The 25,576-nt window shown below is 44.6% G+C and overlaps 1 protein-coding gene across 1 annotated transcript in view; it reads right to left on the reverse strand.

Annotated features, from left to right (window-relative positions):
• Positions 1–452: 452 nt before the first annotated feature.
• LOC116896029 (chondroitin sulfate proteoglycan 4-like) overlaps positions 453–25,576 on the reverse strand; it is a 52,051-nt gene continuing 26,927 nt past the window's right edge. Inside the window, 4 exon segments of the mRNA XM_032897035.1 lie at positions 453–3,327; positions 4,471–4,651; positions 18,033–18,202; positions 23,281–23,412. Of these exon segments, the coding sequence (XP_032752926.1) occupies positions 1,277–3,327; positions 4,471–4,651; positions 18,033–18,202; positions 23,281–23,412 (2,534 nt within the window). The 3' untranslated portion in view covers positions 453–1,276.

Raw genomic sequence — 25,576 nt, forward strand, 5'->3', positions numbered from 1 at the left:
GAGGGGACAAAAGAGCTACCATCCTTGATAATTATGAGTCCCAGAGGCAGCTCTGGAATGCTAATCTCTACTACGTTCACTAATTGACATAACTCAGCACACTTCAATTGCCTAAAGCAAAGACTGGCAAAGACTACATGATGTATGGGCCAAAGTCAAGAGCTAAAAATGGCTTTTTTTTTTACAGATTCTTAAAACAGACTTTGTTTTAGGAAAGAACAACAAAAGAAAAATGGATGACAGAGACCATGTGTGGCCCACAAACCTAAATCTTTGCTGGGTTGCTTTTCACAGAAAAATCTCAATCATTTATGCAAGCCTCAGTCTAACGTTTGTGGGTGAGAACTCTGCAGCCCGAGGCAATCTTGGTATAAGTTCTGGAAGCTTCATTTTAGACTTACAGAAATTAATGTTGGTCAGTGCTTCAGGTTAGACAATTCAAATACAAATTTGTTGTTATTTCAATTTATTATAAAAGGATGCCAAACCAAGGCATCAAAAACTAAAAAGCTTTTAACACGCCTCTCTATACCTCAGGGCTTCAGATACTCCTTGATGTTACAGATCCTTCTGTAAGCATTGCTTCTGGGTGAATACAATGTATTGAATGACGCCTCAGAGGAGGTCAGTTTGCCCTGACATCTGAACAAGGCACTTCCTGCACAAGGAAACCAACCCCAGGAGACTCCACAGAGGAAAAGGAGGACACATAAACATTACATAAACAAGCTCGCGGATGCAATAAAAGATACCTTCTATGGAGAGAGAACCGGCACCTCCTCCTGACTGACTCACCGAGAGGGTGAATCTTCCATGAAAAGCACCCAAACTTTCTCCCTTAACTCCAAACCCCACGTTAATGGCACTGCTTCCGATGGGGTCCCACGGCTCAGCAGTTCCTTAGTGTAGTTTAATTCTTAACAGAACCATACTCATAGAGAATGCCAGGTCCTGGGAAGGGATCATGGTGGAAGGCCAGGGAGTTCAAGGTACATCACTCGCCAACAGCATCGGGCTGTGATTGAGCTCTGTGTGTAACAACACCTAATGGGCGGCCTTCCTTGATCTAATCGGCACTCTTTCATCATTATAGCTCAGTGCTGATCTTACTTACACTTACTTACACTTACACAGTAAGTGGTCAGTAACAGCAAAGAAAGACAGAGACATGGGGCCGGGGAGTGGAGAGGAGTGAAGGGGTGAAGCGGGAGAGAGAGGTGGGGGGAGGGAAGGAGAGAGAACGAGTGGAGGTGGTGTGGAAGGCAGGGTTCCCCATTTATACCCAATACTGGTTATGTTTCAGAGCCGGATTGGTTTGACGACAGAGCTTGGCCATATCAGGATCCAGGTTCACCCACGCCTCCCAAGGAGCACATTTCTCTATATGCCCCGCCCCCAGAGGGGCTGGCTGTTCACATGGTTGTGGCTGGAATATACTGGTAGCCGGGCTGCTGGAGCTTCTAATAAGGGGCGTCACCGTGACCGTGGGAATGGCTCCACTCCTCTCTGCTCTAAAGCGTGGGGATGGGGATTTGAGGTTCGTCTTTGGCTGGATAAGAGGATTGGGCCTATCCTCCTTTCGGCCCAGCATCCAAACACACAGGGCCACCACAGTCACTAACAGGAGGAGGAACACAGCAGCCAAAGGTATGATGACCATCAGAGGGTGACGGCTCACTTCCGGCTGCATGGCTTCCCCAGAAAGAGTCACCCCCACTTTGGTGGCAGCATATGGCCAAGTGACTCTGGTGGGGGAGACCTTGGCATCTATATTTGGTTCTTTGCCACTGAGCTGACCCCAGAAATCTGTCCCTTGCCATTTGCGCTGGGTCAGATTTCCTGGATTTTCTGTCTGTTTTATAATAGAAGCCCTAAGTTTTTTCTGAGAGAAAACAGAGGCCACAGGGGTCTCTCCAGTGACTACTAAAGGCACATGTGGTGTAAATGTCTGTAAAGGTAAGGTGTCTGGTGGCACTATAGTAAAGGCCAGATGGCCTGTTGCTGGCTGCACGTCGTCTGCACTGAGCAAGAAGGCGAAGGAGTCATTCAGTGTATGGGTGCCTGTTAGATTAGCCCGTGGCTCAAGCACCAGCTGCCCTTGGTTGATGTCTGTCTGGGTGAACTGAGTGACCTCTTCTGCCACAGGGCTGTCGACTGCTCTTCGAACAAGTCGTCCATGGATGGGGGGTTGTATCACTTCAAATGTGGGGTCACTCTTAGTTCTGTTAGCGAGCTCGGTTGCATCCAGATCCTCTCTCCTGAGCTGGTGAGCCACTCTGTTGGTAACTTTCAAGTTTGACCCAACCCACAACAAAGGCTGTACCCTGATGCCCAGGGTCTGCTCTGTCAAGTTGCACTCTGTTGTAAACAGTGAGAACCTCAGTTGATCTTCTGAGGCTGTGAGATTGGTCATGTGGTAAGAGAGTCTTCCAGAATCCAAATCCTCTTGCCTGAAGCTGTTGACCACCTGGTTTTCAATCAGCAAGTGGCCGCTTTGGAGGGGCTGTGCTATTCTGTAGGTGATCTGGGGGCTCCCACCATTGGTCACTGCTGAAAGATGAGTATTTGTGATGGGGACAGTTGTCTGGCCTTGTGGGAGAAGCAGGTCTGTGAGGTTCACAAGCGTGATGGAGATGGGGGTGACATCCAGGTGGAAAAGCTTATAGAGAGGCCGGTGCTCACCGTCAGTCACACTGAAATAAAACACTCCAGAGGATGGACTTCCATCTTGTATAAACCACACCTGAGCGTTGTTGACGTCAGCCTGTGTAAAGTGGTGAGCAGTGTCGTCTGGAGCGTGAGCCATTGCTAAAAAGCCATTGTTGGGAGGACGGATGACCACATATCGGATTTCACTTGGAGGACTGTCTATATCTTCTACCTTGAGGATTTCAGGTCCCACAACCAACCTACCGCCCTGCAGAACTGTAAGCCGAAGCCCTTTGGTCTTTAATGCTGGAGGCTGATCGTTCACAGGGGTGATGGTGATGGTGAACACCTCTTCCAGAAAGTCGGCCTCTGGCTTGCTGGTGGACTGATTCTTCGGGTTTGGCCAAACAGCAAAGGTAAAATTATCAGCCAATGATTCAGAGTCATCGTGAAGATATGTAACTCCAAATGCATTAACTATTTGCTGGGAGAAGTAGGGCTTTTCTGTGGTAATATTTCTCTCTCCAACCATAATGGTTCCATGGTGAGGAAGAGCTGTAACCTGGTACCAGATTTCATGGGAAGAACGCTGAGGTTGGGGCAGCTGAAGTAAGAGGTTGGAAGCATCTAATTTAGATTGGTCAATGAGAACTTTATCTCCCTCCTTGACAGAGGCTCCTATTCAAACAGTTAAAGAACAAAGAGACATTTAATCAGACATTTAATGAAGGTCATAAAGCTCTCACATACCTCTCAGTGGATTATTCTAAACACGTAGGTTGCTCAAGTATCTGAATTAGCATACAAAATAAAATTTAAGCAAAATCACATCACTATGGAAACCAATACAGAGGTCCCTCAAGAAACAAAACAAAACAAACTGAAAATAGAACTACGATAGACGTCAGCTATACACTCAAAGGACTCGTAGCATTCCACAGAGACAGTTGCACATCTATATTTACTGCTGCATTATTCACAGAAGACAGAAGTAAGATCAAGCTAGATGTTCATTCATAGATGAATGGCAAAGAAAATGTGGTACATATATACAGTGGAATCTTACGCTGCATAAAGAGAAAAGAAATTGTTGACATGTTGGGGGAAAATGAGTGCAAATGGAGATGATCTTCTTAGGTTAAATTGTTGAAACTCAGAAGGACATATGTCACATGTTTTCTCTTACTTGCAGAACTGAGGGGTGTGTGTGTGTGTGTGTGTGTGTGTGTGTGTGTGTGTGTGTGTGTGTTTATGTGCATTCGGAGGTCCTCACAGTACAGAAGTGGCCTCCTGACAGGGATAGAAATGATAAGACTACCCATGTGGCAGGAAGGCAGAGGTGGGAACTACACTGAGGGAAAAAAGGAAATGGCTGGGGCAGAGGAAGGACACAGGAAGTGGGAGGAGAACGGTTGGGAAATGAATGCAAACAGCCATTAAGTCAACATTTCAGGCAAGCAAGCTTTAAAACCTGTACATTCACATATAAGATGCTACTTTCCTGACTTCCTATGGCTGAAGTTCTCTGCTCTAGACACAGAGCCAGCTCCTCGTAATTCTTTTCTACTCATCATTTTCATTTGTATCAACAACTTGCAGTCACAGGCATGATAAAGTTCCCATTGGAGGCATAGAGAGACTCTTTAAAGCCAACTGCCATTCCGTGCCACAAGGCTCAAGACAGAGTAACTACCACTGGCTGTGTCTGTGTCCGTCTTATTGCCGAGGATGAATGTGTAGCATGGACACAAAGGGAAAGATGGATTTCCAATTGTTCTCCCTTCTACAGACAAAGCACTGGCCACGGTTTGTTGGCAGTACCTGTATTTGCACGCAGCCTGCTCTGTCGGCCCGATTCATTGGTTTCACGTGAAATAGTAATCCGGAAATCCTCAGGGCCCAGCTCTGCCGGAGGGGAAGATGCTGTGAATGTGAAGGAGTCTCCTGAGGCCCACGCTGTGTCAAGATCCAGGTGCTGGTAAAGAATCAGCCCTTCACTGACCTGGACAGAAGAAAGTATGGTTAGGACCAAATTTCCGGGATGATGCAACAGTCGACGCACATTCTAAATGGAGGAGGCATGCTCTTTGCGTGACTTACCATATCTGTGCTCAAATTATCCCATGTATTTGTATAAAGGGAAAAACATGAAAAAATATGAGGAGTGAGGAGATTGTATTTCAAACCTGGTCTAGTCATCAAAGAGAAGCCTGGTGACTCTGAGATGGCCATCACCCTGGCTTGCTTTTCTTATAGGAAGGGCATACTAAACCCTCCTGACTTGATAGCCAATGCCAGCCATTATTGGCTCATATGACAGGTCTCTTTTCTCGGATAGTGCTGTCCACTTCCTCTCCAACAGTCTATTTGTGATCAACTCTTAGACATTATACAATCTTATCTATACATACTTCAGGAAGTACTCATGTTCAGAAACATTGTACCTCAAGATTAAAAATAACCAATTGACATTAGCAAACATGTAGCTGGTGTCCAAATTTCTCTATCAATCTGATTTAAAAAAAAACAAAATCAAGACAAAAGAAAGAAACAAAAATTCATATACATACACATGGCTGCTTTTGTCTGAGTCAAGACCCCTAGAAGGCCATCCATTCTCATAGGTGCCTCTTCATTTGTAAGTCCCTACTTTTTATATGTTATGTGGTGTGTGTGTGTGTGTGTGTGCGTGTGTGTGTGCGTGTGCGTGCGTGTGTGTGTATGTGTGTGTGTGTTGAGAGAAGGTGCAGAGAGACTGAAACTAGGATTCTGGGAGATGAATTGTGAGGGAGCAAAGAGCTGACAGAAGGTTAGGCATTTGGTCACCTGAACCCAAGTGGCCCCAAGAACAACTTCAGATAACTGCCTGTTTCCACTGTATGAAGAACACGGGGATAAACAGTCAGCTGAGTATCTGGACTCTAGGGTTGAGGAGGGGAGGAAGATGGTGTTTTATTTCCTATCAATTTATATTTGTCCAGCTATTTTCCCTCCTGTAGAAGTCATCAAAATGTCATCAAAAAGCCAATGGTATGGCATCTCAACTAATAAATGAAGCAGGAAAACTAAAATGAGAGAAACTATCACTTGGTAACTAACAGCCATAGCAATTCTGGTAAGAGTCCTAAAATGGTTGCTAAAACTAGTGGGCTAAAGTGTGGTGGCAAACAGGACATGGAAACAGTTACAAAGCATGTCCTCACAGGACATGGGGGCACACATCGCAAGAGAGGATCATGCCTGGAAAGTGGAGAAACTGTAAGCCCAGGTAGCAATGAATGGCGTGGCCAATATAAAAGCCAGCCTCAACCCCAGGACAAAGTGAGCATCATGGTGGATGGGCAGGGAGCTGAGAAGAACCTAGCAGCCCTCTTGCTGTTCCTGCCCAGGATGCAGAGTCTGAACCCTTGCCCAGAATTCACAACCTGAATTTCCACAGAGACTTCACAGTGAGGAAGGCCACAGAGAACTGTACTGTACTCTTAAGGACAGCCAAGTTCAGCTGGCAAAATGGCCACCAAGACCAATGACCTAAGTTCTAACCCCAAGGTGGAAGAAGAAAACTAATTCCCACAAGTTGTCCTTTGACATCCACACACACACATCTTGTCACGTCATAATAAATGTCATAAATTATTCTATTGACAAGGTCACAAAGACACTATATTGACAGAGAATGGTTCCAAATTAAAGGATACTAAAGACAGTGGACACCTAAACGCTATTTTCTATGTGGTGGATAATTTCTTCTTTCCTGTTAAAGACACTTGTTGGAACAATTTGGGAAAGTTTAATATGACATATAAATTGCACATTGACACTGTAGCAATAAAATTATACATTTCCGAATTACACTATGATTATATGAGATTGCCTTAATTTTAGAAATTGCAAAGACAAGCATGTGAAAAACTGATCGCATAAGTCTTCATAAACACTCACACTTTGGGAATATGGAGGGATAGAAAATGTGAACTCCTTATACTTTTTGTAATTATCTTATAACTTATTTCAAAATACAAAGTTAAATACATTAAGGAAATCTCATTTTTCAATGAGCTCTAGGAAGGAGACAGCATTCCCTTTTATAATGGCCAGTACAGGCAGAATGAGAGCAAGGAACCCATCGACAAAGGCCTAGTACAGTGAAGACAAGAAGAGGCCATCTCCTGCGCTGACACACTGGTCTGTCCCCACCTTCCCAATTCCCATCTCTATCCCCATCACCCCATCTTGGTCCTTCCTTGGACTTTTAACAAGGCTGTAATCCAATATTACATTAGAAGTGTATATACTTCCAAAGCTTAAATTTTTTTCATTCTCTGACATATATTTCAATCTTATCCATCCCATCTATCATGACCAATGCATCAGCTCCTGCCTCCATATTCTTGCCCTGACTTGAGTACCTGATCTGTTAGTTCAAGGACAGCCAGGTCTACCCAGAGAATTCCTATTTTGAAAAAAGAGAGACAGAGAGAGAGAGAGAGAGAGAGAGAGAGAGAGAGAGAGAGAGAGAGAGAGAGAGAGAGAGAGAGACAGAGAGACAGAGAGAGAGAGAGAGAGAGAGAGAGAGAGAGAGAGAGAGAGAGAGAGAGAGAGAGAACACACCAAGGCTGTTGCTTACTGGAGCACGGTCAGCTTACCAGTGGCTACATCACTGAAGAAAATGACTCCTTCCTCCTGCATGGGTTCCAACTCTTAAAACTCTTCACAAGTAGCTTTTGTTTGAAGGGAAGATAAAGCATTCTTTGGATTTCTGTGATCAAACTTCTCATATCCTTGATTTCTACATGACCTCGAAGACCAGTCAAGTGCTAAGGAGAAAGATTTGGTTCTCAGAAGGCCAGGGCTCTCTGCAATGTGCTACTGCTTACAGATGAGAGGCTGCTGGGAAGGTTAGAAAGATGGACGTCTGGAGAACTCTGCCCTTCCTCACTTAGGATGTGACAATTAATCTCAATTGCAATTTGATGGGCTTTAGAATCACTATGGAGATAAATCTCTTTGGTTTGTCTAAGAGGGATTTTCTCGATTGGGTTAACTGAAGTGCGAAAGCCACCCTAATGTTGGTGGCACCATTCCACCCGCTGGGGTTTGGAAAAAGGAAGGGCTCTGGACACCAATGCTCCCTTCTTTCTGCTTCCTGACTGTGTACCCCATGACTTCCCTGTCATGATGGACTGTTTCCCCACGAACTGCAAGTCCAAATGAACCCTTCTTTTTGGTTTTTGTCAGGCATTTTGTGATAGCAAACGAACAAGAAGTGAATACACAAGGCTACTTGACAGTGGAGCTGGGAACAGTCCAGATTGCCTGGTTAATATAGGAGCTTTGTTCCCAGTCCTTTTCTGGAGTTTCTTTGCCCCCAACGGTCTGAATTTCTGCTCTCCTACCATGAAAGAAAACAGATATTAATATAAAAATGGGTGCAACAGAAATGCAGTGGGTTTTGAAAAGTCAACCATATATAGTACTAGTTTTCAGCTCTGTTTGTGCAAGTCAGTTAGCTTCTCTGAGCCCTATTTGTATATTGAAATGTAGAATGATATCTTACTTGTGGATCTGTATTTCACCTGTAGTGTATTACCATTTCTGTGATCAAAATGCCAGATGCTGGGCATTTCTAGGTCTTTCTAGAGCACTCTAGTTCTCACCAATTGATTACTCATTGGGTTCTGATTTGGGTGAAAGGTTATACACAGTTCTTACACTGAATTACAGCATGATATTAAAAAACCAGAGAGTTCTAGTCCACGCTTCGTACGGTAAATATTTTCTAGAACATGTTTGAAAAGCTCTTTTCTAATTGCTTTATAAATAATTGTTTACCATCTAAAATAAGCATTTAAATAAGCTTGTTTAATGAGCAAATAATCCATGTTGAAACTGTGTTACATTTAATTGTTAAGTATATATGCTTATAGCCTTACAGAGATATAAATAAGGCAACTCAGGATGTTTCTTATGTATCTATGTATTGAACAACAGCAGAGAAAACCTAACCTTCATTAGAATTCTACAGACAGCAGGCATTGCACACAGCACTTTATTTTAATAGCTTAGTTTCATATCTAGCTCTGAGTTCAAGCTATTTCCACAATCTAGAGGCTGAATCCACACTGTGGCAGTGTGGAACATTGAGATTATAGGCTACAAAGAATATCCTGTGTTGTGTTCTGCAACTCCAGGAGCCCAGGAATGCGGAGAGTCAGCTACAGAGTGTGACTAAAGTGAACAAATGTCACTTCATTGTCTGGTCTGGCCAAGGTCGTCAGTTATTAACCAGAACTTGTATTGATTTTCAGTGACTCTGAGGAATAACTCATCCTACACCCTGCATTTATCATAACTTATGGGGCAGAGGAGATGGCTCTGTGGGTTAGAAGTGTCCATCATGTGGATCTGAGTTCAGACCCCCCAGCGTCCACATGAAAAGCTGGGAATGGTGACATGGTGTTCGTAACCCCAGTGTGGGAGGGGCAGAGGCATGCAGATCCCAGATACTGTCCAGTTAGGCTATGCAATCGGTGAGAGCCCAGGTTGAGTGAGAAACCCCGTCTCAAAGGATACGATGGTGAACAGTAGAGGACGACAACTGACATCCATCTCTGGCCTCCATATGTGTGTGCATGGGCATATACCATCGACATGTGCACACACACGCACAACAGCAGACAGCCAGAATTCCAGTTCTACACTGATGTCGGTTTTTTGTTTTGTTTTGTTTTGTTTTGTTTTTAAATCATGTAGAAACTCATAAGACACTAGGAGGCAGAGGGTGAGATAGGACAAAAAGGAAGTCATTTTAGTTTTGGTTTTTCCCTTTTGATCAACCCTTGACTGGAGGCCCCAAGGAGACCAACTGATGGCTGCTTCATAGACACAGAGCCAGAGAGCTGAGGGTCATTAGGGCTTATGGATCAAAGAGTCACACACACGAAAGGAATGAAGAAGGCTCTTGAATGTACCAGGCTTGGGGGAGTCAACCTCTGCATGGAGATGTAATGGCTTCCTTGCCTTCTTCAGCTGGCTTGGCTACGAGCATTCCTCAACCTGTGGCTGCAATGCTCAACGTCCTCTGTGGTCAGCTGGCTTTCCTCATCTGTCTATGTAAATCCCCTTCTGCTTCCCTCTTGAAAAGGCACACATGACAGCACTTAAGGGCCATCTAGATAGTCTAGGCTACTCTCCCAAGCCTACGGTATTAACTGCCTCTTCAACGTCTGCCATGAAAGGGATCACACAAATTCCAGACACGAGGGTTGGCTATTTTCAGAGGCTCCTGCACTTGTATAAAACTAAATCAAGATGTCCAGTGCTACCTTTTGTTCTTTCCAAATTATAACCCTTTGTGTGGTCTCATTTAGTAAATGTATTAGAGATCTACACACTTAAGAGTGACGTGATTCCCTAGAGACTCTTCTACATAAATGAAAATTTAATCCTCTGTGTGAGAAAAAGCCATAGTTATAGAGAGACTTCTGGAGTCCTTGAGGAGATTTTCCTTCTAGTAAGTTGCTACAGGGACCAACGGAGTCATTCAGGGGCATGAACCATAGCTCAGCGATAACTCTTTGGGTGTGATATTCTGTTGCCAATCTCTAGCTAGATATTTCCAAGTGTTATCATCTAGAAATGCCTTTACTGCTTATTCTTACAAAGGAGAATCAGCCTTATTTATACAGCCCGTCCCCTATAATTCTGTAGCCATGGACACCCTGCGCTGCCTGGATTTCTACTCTAGTGTGGGAATTTTCCTGTGCTTATGTCCAGTTGCTCTCTACAGCCATGATGGTGGTCCTTCAGGCGGAAAGGGAATATACTCCAAGAGGATTTAGGATTTAGGTCCAGCAGGATGGAGTTCAGACTCTGGACAGCACAGCCGTGAAGAAGACACTTCTAAGGCTTAGTCACTGTTGTAGTTTGTTTTTTGTTGTTGTGATAAAACACTGACCAAATGTTGTATGGGGAACACAGAGTTTATTTGGTTTAAGTTGTAACACAGAGATGATCTGGCTCGCACCTCCATATCACAGTCTAATATCACGGTAGTCGGAGGAGGGGTTCAGGTCAGGGACTTACTGGTTTGCTTTCCAAGGTTTGCTCAGCTCACATATAGCCTAGACCACTTGCCCAGGGGTGACATCAGCCCCAGTGGGTTGGGTCATCCAACCCACATCAGCCATCAATCAAGAAAATGCCTCACAGACACGCCTATAGCCCAATGTTAGCGAGGCAGTCTCTCAAATGAGCTCCCCTCTCCTTAGGTGTTTGCTTTTAGTTTGTGTCAGGTTGACGAAAGCTAACCAGAAATGCCATCTTGCTTATGGCACTGTATTACAGTGGCCATGGGAACTGAATAGAAGGAGAAGAAACAAGCCACTCTCATTAAATGGGAACGAGTGCTGTCTGCCTTTCCATAGGAAGAGCCAACCGTTCTAACAACAGAACATCTTGACTATTCAAAGCCATTAGGCCAAGATCTGCCAGTCAAGTTAAGGCAACAGATTGATGACTATGTGACAATACAATCATCTCCACACATGGAACAACACCCTGCACATAACTCAGAGGAGTGTGGTGAAAAACAAAAGTGCTGAAGGGAAAACACCAGTGGAAAATGTCCACAAAGACAAGTGACCCTGGTTGCCAGTGAACCAGGGAGCCCAAAGAGGCACACGATGGGTGGGCGGGAGCATGGATAACAGGAAGGCTGGCCCCTCCCTACTCTGCAGATTCAAAGACAAATGCCTAATGAGACATTAAGCTGATTTTACTCTCTATTAAATTGTAACAAATTAATTTTCAGCCTTTGAGAAATGTGTCTATAATTCTCTAAAATCTGTATACATTATGAAAACAGTACGCCCAGATTCTGGGAGAAGTTATTGGACAAAATTAACAGCCCAGAATGGCTTCGAGATTTTCTAAACATGGTCCTGGGAAACTGTTATCCAGGACGGATGGCATCTGGCCCACAAAAGTACAATAGCTGAGATGCAATTACTGGCTTTGTGGGAGAGAAAAGAGGCTGCGCTGTCATAAACCACAAAGCCAGAACACTTTGCTGTTTTAATGACTCAAAATTATCGCAACAAGCACGGGAATGAAAATCACTCAATTAGCTGTGAGCCTGACTTGGAGGCCGTCACTGTGTTATGTGGAATTTAAAGCTCATATTGTTCATGGGTTCTGGAAACCGACAGTAACAGTGTATGCAAGAGCTCTCATGCAATGCGAGCCTGATGGTTGTCTTCTCTGCGAATGCCTTCATTTCTGTGGGTTAGCTTAACCCTCTTAGGATTTGACGTTGAAAAACAAAGTGGCCACTTGCTTATCTTGGTGGGCTGACATGACATGGAAAACCTAGTGAACTTATTCTGGGCTAAGAAGCTAATGTTGGGCAGTGACATCACAAACATTTCCTTAGAGTTATCTTGCCAAGTATATTAAGCATAATGCAGTCAAGGTTTTTCACGAGCTATTTTCTTTCTAAGTACCGATTTATGAAGAAGTGGTTATTTCTTCACAAGCAAGAAAAGTGAATGTCTTACATGCGAATGATACAGTACTTTTAATCTCTATGCCTCCCCTCACCCCCACCCCCTTACCCCACAGGTAGAGAGCCAAGGACAAATTAATTAATTCCCTCAATTAAAGGGTGAAAGAGCACTCAGCTTACAATGTCCCTATTGAATGCTTAGCAGGTCACTTGGCTAGAAAGACTACCAGTAATTAGCCGTTGGTAAGTAATGCAGGGCTAGACAGCTCTGGACTCTTTCTTTACATAGTTGAAATTACTTCCTGAGTGCTCGAGCGCTCTCTCTCTCTCTCTCTCTCCCACCCCCCCATCTCATTGAGAGGCCTGATAAAAGCACACGAGTGTGAATCAGGATCTTCATGGAGAATCTCAGAGGAAAGCGTCCACTCCGTTGAACACACAGCCTCGGGCAGGGACTGCTGCAGGACTGAGCAAACCCCAGTCCAAGAGAAAAACCCCCTGTCCTCTCCTCCACCAACTCAACCTGTAACCACCATTTCTTTTACTTCCCAAATGCTCTAAAGCTGACTGAAGGTAAATCTGAGCTGTTATAAGATGACTGGGAACTGACCAGGGTACCATTTGATAGAAGTTATAAACTTCAGGCTATGCCAAAATCTCCTCTCCATCTGCACGTGGGAAAGAAGGTAGTGTGTAGAAGGGGCAGGAAGAAAGGCTACGTTCTTCCTGTTCTCAAACCACAAGTAAATATGTCCATTTCTGAACATATATGCTAACCAGGATTGGGATGTTTTCAGTGTTGTTTAATGCGTGGACATGGTATAGTGTGTGTGTGTGTGTGTGTGTGTGTGTGTGTGTGTGTGTGTGTGTGTGTGTGAGACGTGCCCTTAAGTGTGTATATGCTTTAAGCCCTAAGTTCAGAGGTCAGGGTAGGCTGTCCCATGTCTTTCTCCTTTACTTTTCACATTGTGTTCAGACCTCTCGCTGAAGCAAAGCTTGGCATTTGGGATAGGCTTGCTGACAATGAACTCCCAGTAGCCTCTGTCCTCTGAATGCTGGGGTTACAGGAACAAGCAGCTACACCTAGCCTTTATGTGTCTGCTAGGGATTTGAACTCAGGTCCTCATGCTTGCACAGCAGGTGCTCTTAACCCTAGAGCCATGTTCTTATCCCTGGAATACGTTCAGATTAATGCACATTTACTATGTGTCTTAGTTAGGGTTTTACTGCTGTGAACAGACACCATGACTGAGACAACTCCTATAAGGACAACATTCAATTGGGGCTGGCTTACAGGCTCAGAGGTTCAGTCCATTATCATCAAGGCAGGAACAGGGCAACATCCAGGCAGGCATGGGGCAGGAGCTGCTGAGAGTTCTACATCTTCATCTGAAGGCTGCTAGGACAAGACTGGCTTCCAGGCAGCTAGGTTGAGGGTCTTAAAGCCCACACCCACAGTGACACACCTACTCAAGGTCACACCTACTCCAACAAGACCACACCCCCAGCGGTCCCACACCCTGGGCCAAGGTATATACCAACCATAACAATGTATTAATGGGTGATGTTTCCTTTCTGTCTTGATATAAATTTAACATTTTACTGTTTTCTGGCCTTGCTTTTATAAAAGCATGCACTATAGTTCAGACCTGACATGTCCCTTGAAACCTCATGTGTTAAGTGTTTGAATTATTGGGTTCTCTGGCTTTGGAGTTATTGGGGAGGGCATAGGACCTTGATGAGGTGAGGATGAGTTAGGTGACTGGCGATGTGCCCTGAAGGAGATATCATAACCTTTGCCTCCTGTCTTCTCCCCCTTGGCTTCCCGACCTTAGGAACTAAGCATTTCTCTTATCCTTGGGTGCCTTTCCAGGATGTTCTTCCTGCCTCTCCAACCTCAAAGCAAGTGACAGCTGACAATGGACTGAAGGTTCAGAAACCAAGAACCAAAATAAACCTGTCCTCCACAGATTCTTCTCAGTTACTCTGTCAGAGAAAGCCCTTGAATGTAATGTGTGTGCGTGTGTGTGTGCGTATGTGTGTGTGTATGTGTATGTATGTGTGTGTGCGCACTCCACACTAAAACACCAAAGTAAGCTATGACCCTGAGAGAACAGAGTCAGATTTTGGTTTTTATCCTTCCCTGGGTTTCTCTGGACTCCTCCTCCTTTACACACGTTATTGGCTTTCTTTATGACGGCTGAGGTGGAAAGAGAGACAAGGTATCCAGAGGTGACAAAGAGAGATGTTGGGAATCCTGAAACTCCTGAGCAGCAGCTCTCAGCCGCTCCCCTTCTTCACACATCCCCCCTGCCCTGACTGTCAGAATAAGTCCTTGGAGATGCCCGTCCGCAGGCCTCTTTGTTCCTCCAGCTTGGGCTCTGGCCAAGGATGAAAAACTCTCTTCTCTCATCGTCCCCGAGGGAAATGTATTTGAGAATACCAGGAACTCTCTAAAGGAAACAATAAGTGGGTCATAGGTGAGGCAAATGTCATTCTCCTCTGATGACCTCATTTCCATTCATTAAATGACTGTTGCACATTAGGGCAAACACCAGCCAGTTCCAGTGTAGCAGAAAATCGCCTTCCCCTGGGGAACTCCTTGTAAATATGAGGAATAGAAAGGGACCTTTCACATTTCCAAGAACAAAAAGCTCAGTATCAGCCTCAAAACCCATCTTATTAGTGTTTGTAATCCTCAGGATATCCGGTCGACTCACCACCCATCTTGAATAGCAGCTGGACTTTCTCAGTCATCTTGGCGCTGGTTTGTAGCTCTCCTCATTGAAACTCTTCAGTGTGGCCCACACAGGTAGTCACCTTAAGCAACTGCTCTGTGGCGTCCACCCCCCTAGGGGACAGCTTATATGACTGACCCCACTGAAGCTCTGACCCACCTGGATGGTGAGGGTAGGTCACATGACTACCTCTAAGTTATCATGTGGCCTCCTGCAACAAGTACCCGTCTGCTTTAATCTCACCTACTCAAAAGCCCCCTTGGAAAAGTTGCTTGGACAACACTCTGGATCCAATAGAATTTTGAGTCTGCCTTTCTCTGTGTGCTTCCTGACTTTGTATGTACATGGCCTTTGGGTGTGCTAGGTACCCCTATGATGTATCAGTAATATAGTATTTCTAGCTTGTATCTCTGCTGACCATTAGAAGAATGCTTGCCATCTCACCGAACCCCGACTAAGTGTTGGACACATGCTATACACTTTACATCTATTACTGTCTTAGCCACATCTAACCACTTAGGGGAAAGCATTGGCTAGTTTGACAGGAGCCTGACCTAGAATCCAGAGCCCTGGGCTCAGGTCCTGGCTCTGCTATCAGTACGCTGTGAACCATGTGAACACGTGGTTTAGGTCTGAATCTGCAGGTGGGGAGGAAAAACACAACGTAAGGCTAAATACAGTGCCTCACATATGCCATACATAAATATGGTTTCAATAATCACTACTATGACTCTTCCCGTTTTAAATACGACAAAGCAGGTTCAACACCTTTGTGATTTGCTGAGTCATGGAGGCAACCTAGATCTCCTGGTGTTGTGCCGAGAAACTTTTGCACGGTCCCAGTAGTCACCAGTAGGTCTCAGATACCGCAATTATAAAAAATCTCCACATACCACACAACAAAGGCACCAGATGGCTGTTGCGGAGAAAGTCTATGAACTGCAAATATATCTGAGATGAGATTTTAGGGAGAAAGAGATTATTATATCAGGAGTGTGCCTTGAGTACAAAGCCAGATACACAGTCTTTGTACACAACCTTCCAGATGAGAGGATAATTTCTTTCTGTCCTTTGATTCTAAGTTTTCAACCAAATCTCTGGAATGACAGGCACATGCTCAGCAGAGACAAGGACCACGGGAGGGAAAAGCCAATCACTGTGTCCCCTGCTCTGTGGGCGGGGACAGGTTGTTTCCAGACTGGTGCCTGCCCTTGCTTCCATGGGGACCAGCACCCTTGTGCAGCACTGAGCTCCCCCACACAAGGCTCCCCTGCTCTGCCTCACACCTGACATTGCTGACGTGCTTTCTGGGTCCCTCCTATCTGTTCACAAAGGCAGAAGGAAAACATTAAATCCGGAAGTAACTGGATTTTGTTTAATCAAGACTTTGCCGGCCTGGGACCTGATATCTGGCTTGGCGCGTTAATTTCCTATTTACAAATGTGTCCTGTTTTAAAGGTGGTTTGTTTTCTCAGAAAAAATGTACCCCGGCTTCCAGTACATTCCAGTTTTCAGTTTGCATGTTAGTGCACCACAGCAGTTAGGACGCTGTTCCAAATATTCGATTTGTCCACCACACTGGGAGCCAGCTACCCCGTGTGGTATGTGAATACAAGTGACATTCTAGAACACAAGCTGCAGTTTCCCATGGTCCCCCTCACACTGCCTTTGCTGCCATCAGTGGGTAACTAGAGAACGAAGATGTGACAAACAGATCAAGCTAACCCACAGTTATCAGACAAGTGCGAAGGGCAACTGGTCATCATAAGCGCTGGGACTCAGGGGTTTCTTGTTATTGCAGCAAAAGCCACGTAGTTCTAGCTACTATATTCAGTGACACTTACGTTGGATATATCGATCTTACTCTAAAATGCCACATATTTGCAATTAAAAGCTGTTGGAAATAACAGTCAAAATGACCACAGTCTTTTTTTTTTTTTTTTTTTAAAGAACTGGGGCTAGAGCCAACATACTCTTACAGAAATCACATCATTCTTGTTAGCATTCAAAAGGCAAACTGACCCTGGGTATGTGTTGATGCTTCTGGGCACATCTTAATTCCCTACACAATGGAGTTTCCATTCTAAGTTTTTGTTCTGTGACCTGGAGAAAACTGCAAACCACAGACATTATACCTCTCCTTTTCAGTGCTACACTCCAGGCTTATGCTAGCCTCCTGATCCACTCCCTCAAGTGCACACAACCGACTGAACAGCAAAAGCCATGCCCACTCTCCTCACACCACACAGAAAGAGCTCAAAGGCTAAGAACTCTTCCTATCTTCTCTAAACTTGAAGAGATTTAAAAACGACTTTGGTTACACAAAGCTATAGCCAAATAAATGGTCAGACTCAATATTCTGGGAGGGAAAGAGGAAGACATATTACCAACCAAAGGAATGCACAATTAAAGAATTGTGTTTGGGAACGCCACCTTTAGAAAATGAAGTAACGCATAAACAGACATGCCTTGGTTCACCCAACTCCTGGCTGGGAGGCAAAAACATTTTTGAGTGCTTATTCATTTCAATAAGAAGATATGTAAACCACCAAAGTTACAAATACCCTGGATATAAATTATATATACACGCAATTTTGATATATTACATAATGAGTACATGTCATGTTAGAATAAATATACACTTTGGATTTCCTTTCTAAGGACCCCCTTAGAAGGATTTACTTCTTTTTAAGCGTGTGTGTGTGTGTGTGCGTGCGTGTGTGTCTCTGTGTGTGTGAGTGTGTGTGTGTGTGTGTGCAGTGCGTGTGTGTGCAGGTACATGCAGAATCCAAAAAAGAGGAAGCCAGGGAGCTCTTGGAGCTGGAGTTAGAGAATGTTGTGAGCCACCCAGCGTGGCGAGACTTGAACTTGGGTCCTCTGCAAGAGCAGTCAGTGCTCTCAACTGCTGAGCCATCTCTCCAGCTCCAAGTAATTTTTTTATTTGTCGCTTTCAGAATTAGCCTGGTGCTTTCTGACATCTGTCACACGTGGTGTGCCCTGAAAAGAATCCCATTTTAAATGACGTAGGAGTTGCCATGGCCCCTGTCTTGTTGGTTTAGCAGGATGAAGACAAATGAGAGGTCCTCTCTGCTCAGACTCGCAGCCCCACTCAGTGGCACAAAATGGGTGTCAGGACTCACCAGACATTGGGTAAAAACGGAAACGTCCTCCGTGTGACTGTCCGGGTACATCTTCAGCAGCCTCCCAAGCCTAGGGGACCTGACAACCGTAAATGTTATAGTTCTGTTTCCTGCCTTGTCGTCATTGGTCACGGCTCTCAGGTCATGAGACGAAAGTGGCTTTGTGGAACCTAAAATTGAAATATGAATATAACTACAGTGTGCACAGAGGGGTGGGCTCCTCAGTCTTTCTAGACTTCTGAAAACTGCCTGGAGGGTGCATGGATGCGACTGGGGGAGCTACGGGCAGCGGGGTATCTTATCATGGGCATGATTTGCTCCTGAGCCATAGGAAAAATGAGTGCTTTTTCTCCAGCGATGGCCTCACATCTGATTGATTCCCTAGAGAAATGAGTTCATGCCAAATAAGGCCTCTGTGGCTCAGCCCTGGGTAGGTAAAGAGAAATCTGATTGTGTGGTGCTGGGAACACAAGAGTCTGTGGTTCATAGGAGGGTGGGTGATGGCTCCTTGGCTCCTAAACAAATCCAAGGAGCCTCCCAGGCTGTACCACAGGTCATGTGAAGGCCAGGGTTTGGGGGTTTGGATGTTGAAAGATCCTCCTCAGGCTCACAGGAAGAATGAATCCTACGAACCCTTCTCTTTCTCTCCATTCCTGAGGAACAGTGGGCTACTGATGAGATTTCCTCTCCGTCCTGCCTGAAGTGCAGGATTCAGGACAGTGATTCCTTGTTGATGAACTGCTCATCTCTGGACCTACAGAGATGCTTCCATAGCATTACAGCAAAACTTTCCTGGAAATGCCCTCCAATACTCAAGACCAACATTCATTGAAAAAGAGCCAAGTACAATTGGGTAAGCAAAAAAAACGACAGCCTGAGGCCACAGTATATTCCCACATGCCATCACCAAGGCTAAACAAACAAAATCTATGCTAGAGTGCCATGTAAAAACTCTTACAAAACTTTTTCTTGGAGAATAAAACCACAGAGAAAAATACAGAACACATGTTGATGAAATATATAAATACCTACTATATATGTGTATATACATATGTGTATATGTGTGTGCATATATACATATACACACACTCATGCTACATACATATTTGCAATAAGACAAAATGAAAAATCAAAAAGTACAATAAAAATATACTTTAAATCCATTGCATGACCAGTGGAAGGGGAAGCCCTGGGTCCTGCTAAGACTGAACTCCCAGTGAACTAGATTGTTGGGGGAGGGCGACAAGGGGTGGAGGATGGGGAGGGGAACACCCATACAGAAGGGGGGGGGAGGGGGGGATGTTTGCCTGGAAACCGAAAGGAATAACACTTTTTCAAATGTATATAAGAAATACTCAAGTTAATAAAAAAAAATCCATTGCATGGTTCACACACACAAAGATTTCATTTAGAAGTATACAGTCCTAAAAAAAAAAAAAAAAAAAAAAAAAGAAGTACAGTCCTTAGAGTAATCATGTTAAAAACTGGTACTGAATTTGGCAAAATATGGAATCTGTAAAGTGAGATTAAACATTCACACACTAGGTATTCTAATAATTACTTGGCTTGCCATGCAAATTTTGTAAGCATCGAGCTAGGGCTGAGTGTACAAAGGAGTCAAAGAAGAAACATCCAAAGGCTGATGAACCACGGAGGAAGCTCAAGAGGTATGGTATGGACCAAGTGTGAATTAAAGCTCTTAATGGTTTAATTCCTTTTGGTTGTTACTAACTTATGCCTGGTTACAATGCTTCCTCAACCAAAGAGCTTTAAGGATGTAACAGTAACATTGCAAATAACTAGTGTGGCTATTAACCCATTGACTTGCTGTGCTTGTGTGTGTGTGTGTGTGTGTGTGTGTGTGTGTGTGTGTGTGTGTGTGTGTGTAATGCTGAGGAGACAGAATACACATCTTCCCTGTTGTCCCTGTCTGAGGGAAGAAACATTCTGTAATAAAAACATTCTGGGATGCCGGCCTGCACCTAAAGGAGAGGGGCTGCTTGATACAAGTTCTAGATTTGGGGTCAGAATTGCTACATTGCCTGAAGGGCTTACGACTCCTATCCTTTTACCTGTCAATGGGGATGTTCAAAAGTTGTGAGGTTTTTGGGGTGTGGGGGTGTTTTGAGACAGGGTCTCTCTGTGTAGCCCTGGCTGTCCTGGAACTCATTGTGTAGACCAGGCTGGCCTGGGACTCAGTGATCCACCTGCCTCTTTCTCCCAAGTGCTTGGATTAAAGGTGTGCACCACCACTACATAAACAAAAGTTGTGTATTCATACACTATTTCATTTAAACTTTTTATAAAAACATAGGTGGTGATTAAAAATATAAAATGCTATAAATATATAAAGTATCAGTATCCGAATGCCAAGCCTGTAATAGGAATAGATTTTCTACTCCTGCATCAGTGCTAAAACAAATTCTGCTTTCACAGAAATGATAGACCTTTTCCTGGTATTTTAAAATATAAAAGTTCTGCAATAGCAGACACTGAACAGACACCATACATCGCACCCTGAGGTAGCCTCCTTGCGCTTCATGGGACATCGAACAGCAAGACAATGATGGGCCCTCTCAAGGAAGATACAGAATGTGGCATCAATTGTCACCTTCTAGCTTCACGCATAGCAGTTAGAACCAAGAGCCCTCGGGTGACTGCTGAAGAAGCCATGCTGAGCAAGGATCAGGTGGGTCCCTGGAAAGGGCACAATGTGACAAGAGCCACAGGAATCATGCTCATGTCTACATAACCCTGACAGAAGACTGGTGGCCCTGCTGCTTGGAAAAGCTACGAAGTAAGAAGAATGGGACCAGGTGACCGCTAAGGTCCACCTACACTCTAGGACCCTAGACCAGGTGACCGGTAAGGTCCACCTACACTCTAGGACTTCTGATTCCACAGTCATAAGATCTCAGTGACTATCAGCGCCACTCAAGAGAAAGGGATTTGAAGACCTTCCTCCTGGCCAAGAGCTGGAACAGGACACAAGGCAGGGGGAAAGCTGGAGGTGACTAAGAATATCAGCTGAGCTAACTGGCCAGTGAGGGTTAGTGAAAGTGAGGCTGAGTTCCAGGGGCACACGGGCGCTGTGTTGCAGCAGATAGAAGGCTTTCGAGGAAAAGAAACATCAGCAGGGCCATGGCCAACAATATACACAAAGCTGTAAAAACTGTAAGTCTGACACAATCTTCTGGAAGTAAAGAAATCTGGTCACTTTAACGTATTCTTTCCAGCTTCACTGACTCAGTGAACTCTCCAGCAGAAACTCAGACATGCCTACGTTGCAGGGCTCCTGTCTTCCCTGGAACACGCCTGTCAGTAATTATTAAGCCAGACTCTGCTGCACTAGATGAAAGGAACTTAATCTTTTGCAGCAGTCAGAATCACTCTAGTTTTGGAGTTTTAAGAATAGACCGCCATGTTTTTCTGATTAGTGAGACACAGCTGATTATTTCTTTTTTAAAAACACTAAATAGCCTCCTAATTGCCTGGGGGGGAATGGTGGAAGCTTCACACTAAGAGAGAAAATTTACAAAGCATGGACAAAATGAAGTTTTATAATGGAAGAAACACAGGTGATGGATCCCTTGCTGCATTTTGAGAGTTTTTTTTTTTTTGTTTTTGTTTTTTCCCACAACTCAAAAGCTAAGGACAACTGACAACTTCAAAATGAACACTTGAAGGCCAGATACTGCTCAGGGATAGAGGGCTGCCCTACTTCCAACCCTCAGCACTACCCACATCAGGATACAAAATTAGCAAAGCAGTTACTGTGGAACAGTTGCAAACAAAGTGTTGTTTTCCTTGAAGGCCTTTATGGGAGCAGGAGGCTCTCTCCACCCCTCTAATTTGCTAGTTTGTATCTCCACTTTAAGTCACAGAGCCCGCCAATTCCCCAAGAACATATTACCTAGCTCACAAGCAATACTGGTACACTGTCTAATCCGGTGGATCCAAAACTCCTTCCACTTTAAGACCAACTAAAGGTTGGTTGGTTGGTTTGTTTGTTTGTTTGTTTGTTTTTTAAATGAGATGGCTCAGTAGCTCCCAGCACCCACACGATGACCCACAACCACCTGTAACCCCAGTTCCAGGGGATCTGGTGCTCTCTGACCTCTGCAGGCACAGACATACAAGCAGGCAAAACACTTACACACATAAAATATAATAAATAAATCTAAAAAAAAAAACCTTTCAATGACCTCGAGCCCATTCAGAGACTTCCATTCAACTTCTGGGAGGCAGGCATGGCTATCTTTAGGCTCGGGGGCTGGTTGGACCATGATTAGTAAAATCACCATCTTTCCCCACCTGTTTGATGGCTAACGTCTGTCCTTTGAAGTAGGTTATCCAGTGCAGGGCCAAGCTGGCTCTTCCCCTGTGGCTCTTCCCCGGCGTTCAGGCCGTGTGGAGCCGGTCTTGCTTCCTATGTTTGCATCTCAAAGTTTCAGTTTGGTTTTTTCTCCCTTTTATTTTTTTAAATTGCCATTGGACACATCTCCCCACCCCCTCCACACCCCCTTCCCTAAGGTTGTTAGCCAGAAGGGCTCACAGCTCCTCCTGTATCAGCCTGGTTTAGATTATTGGCAAACAGCCACTCAGAGCCAGTACTAACAGAAAACACTGACAAAGCCCCGGGAATTTTTGAATAGAGAATTTTTCTATTCAAGCCGTTTGAGGACATAAAAGCCACAGGGATGTGGCTCAGATGGTGGGGTGCTGACCTAGCATGCACAGACTCCTCGTTCCGTTCCCAGCACCATACGCACTGGGCAGAGTGGTACAAGCTTAAAATGCCAGCATTGGAGAAGCAGAAGCAGGAAGATTCAAGGTCATCTGCAGGCAGGGGGTTCAAGGCCAGCCTGAGCTACGGGAGATATATGTCTAATACATACCTAATAGACTTAAATACATGAATAAGCGGCAACCTGGGGTTCATAAAGACTTAGGAGAGAAGAGTGATGCACACTGACCGTAAGAACTGTCCCTTCCATGACTCTGCCTCTGCTCTGCCGCCTTCCTTTTCTGGGGAGGAGGCAAGGCAAGTGCAGATAGGTTACAGAGCGAAGCTGTTTGCTGCTGCCAAATTTCTGCTGAGAGTTCTGTAGGGGGAGGGGGCAGGCTTAATCAATGTTTCGAGAGTCAGTCTACAGTGAGAGACACCACTTTATGCCGTACAAGTGGACTCTCTAATTAGAAAGGAAAACACTTACCCCCTCCCCACAGGACCTGCCGAGCCTCTTACCTGGGAAGATGCTCAATCCTCTGTTGACTTCTAAGCTAATGATCAGAGCTCGGGCGGTGACGCTAAAGATTTGTCGAGGTGCGGAATTCAAACCGTCAGTAACCTGGAAACTAAAGCCACCTGACGTTGCTCCTTCAACAGAAGAACATACACTCTGGTCACCTTGATTGTCCTGAAAAAGTCACTTACCTTCATCTATCTCCTTCCATGGTCCCCTGAAGCCAGAGCAGTTCCGTAACGTGTTAATTACCCACTGAGCTCGCTGAACTAACGAGCTGCATGCCTCGTAACATCTGGGTCCATAACAGGCAGCCTGTAAGACTGTGCTCCATAGACCGTGCCACCCAGAGATGTCCCAGCCTGCTTCGTTTGTGGAAGGAAGCTTCATGATTGTTCGCACGCTGATAAAATAATTTCTCAGACCACGTCCCTGACTTTAAGTGATGCTTGATTATATTACTGACTAGAAACGAAACCGAGACACATCCATAAAGGTTAACACGCAGATTCCCTGATGTATTAAAGTAAAGCACGGTGTTACCACGGAGAAAGTTTTGAAAATTAAAAAAAAAAATACACATCGCCTGTGTTTTATTATTTATCAATAAATCATATCAATAATGTAATGGATGCCTATAACCACATAAATAATTTCTGAAAAGTTGATAAACCTTAATACTGAAAACTGGAACTTAAGGGAGGGGACTATTTATCATCCTGCAACTAGTTAAAAAAAAAGTTCTACTTTTAACAAAACATGCAGAAGAGAGGGTGGGCAGACTGCAGCTCCGTCCTACACAAAGAACGGAAGTATCTTAGGAATCCTGAGAGCTGGAGAAATAGTCTGTCCCAGGGAAGAGCACACTGATTGGCTCTCCAATAACACACACACACACACACACAGACACACACATACACACACACACACACACAGACACACACACACAGACACACACAGATACACAAACACACACACACATCCATACACACACACAAACACACACACACACACCCGTAACAATGAAAAAAAGAGACACTGAATTTGAGAGAGAGTATATGGGAGTATAGGGTATATGGGAGGCTTGGGAAGGAGGAAAGGGTAGGGAGAAATTACGTAATTATAATTGCAAAAAATAAAGGAAATTAATAAACAAAATCTATCTCAAGCTACCCACACTCCAAGAGTGGAAGGGAAGGAAGGGAAAGGCCTGGCCTTCATTAAGGATCTGCAAGGAGATCCCACCCCCACCCTCTGTCAGAGACTAATGATACCAGGAAAGTGGAAAATTACCTTATGGACATCACAGAAATGGAAATGGACCAGCATCGATCCAACTCCCCAGGGTACTTTACCAGTCTGACTCACAAGGCAGGGGTGAGATCTCTATGCAGGGAAACTGGTGGCCACATCCCTGTCACTCTTTGAAAATACCCATCTAGCAGTAAATTAAAAGCCCACAGGCCCTGACAGAATGTACTAGGTAAAAATGTATCTTGTCGCCGTTGGGGAAATAAGGCAAGGAAACAAGGCTGTATGGTCAGACTGCAATTATGTGCGGGTACTCCCTTAATCACACAGATTGATTGACAGGCAGGCAGGTTGACGCTTGACATTGTTTAAGCCTCAGATAAGCAAAGCTTAGCTTCCTCATTAGAAAGCCCGGATTCCTCAGAAGAATGTTTACAGGTGCTGAGTATTTTTTAGCCAACATATTCATAGGTTAAAGAACCACAGAGGGGGAGAAAAAGCCGCTGAGTGTCTACTCCTAGTGTCTACTCCTAATAGGGCCCATGACCAAATGGTTTGCATCTGATTGCTCTCCTAGAAATAGCTTTTCAAAGTTGTATTATTTTTTAACTTTTCAATGCAACACAGAACTAGAGAGAAAATGCCTCTCCCACAAGGAATTCTGGGAGTATCTCATGAATCAGAACAAATAAAGTGTTACACACAGTGAGATCTGACTGACTGAGTAGACCAAAGTTAGACAAGGGAGGAAGCAGACACATGGGGTGACCTGTGGGTTTTCTACAGCAGAGCTCTGAGTCTTCCCAAGGGTACCGTCAGGAGGGCAAGTGATGGAGACCTTGGCTGCCCACATCCTGGCTGTTTCAAACTACTTAGGCTGTTGTACGGACTGGCGAATTAGATTAAAGCAGAGCACTTTGCAAATGTAAGATGCTAAATGAGATTAATTAAACTCCGCCTTTGTTTGGGGTGGGTGATGGGCAGATGTAGCTGGTTTCAGCAACAGTCGTCTGCAGCTGGCCTCCAGTTGCTCTGAGAGTTATCAGC

The sequence above is a fragment of the Rattus rattus genome, chromosome 3 (genome assembly GCF_011064425.1).
Source record: "Rattus rattus isolate New Zealand chromosome 3, Rrattus_CSIRO_v1, whole genome shotgun sequence".
NCBI classification, from domain to species: Eukaryota; Metazoa; Chordata; class Mammalia; order Rodentia; family Muridae; genus Rattus; species Rattus rattus.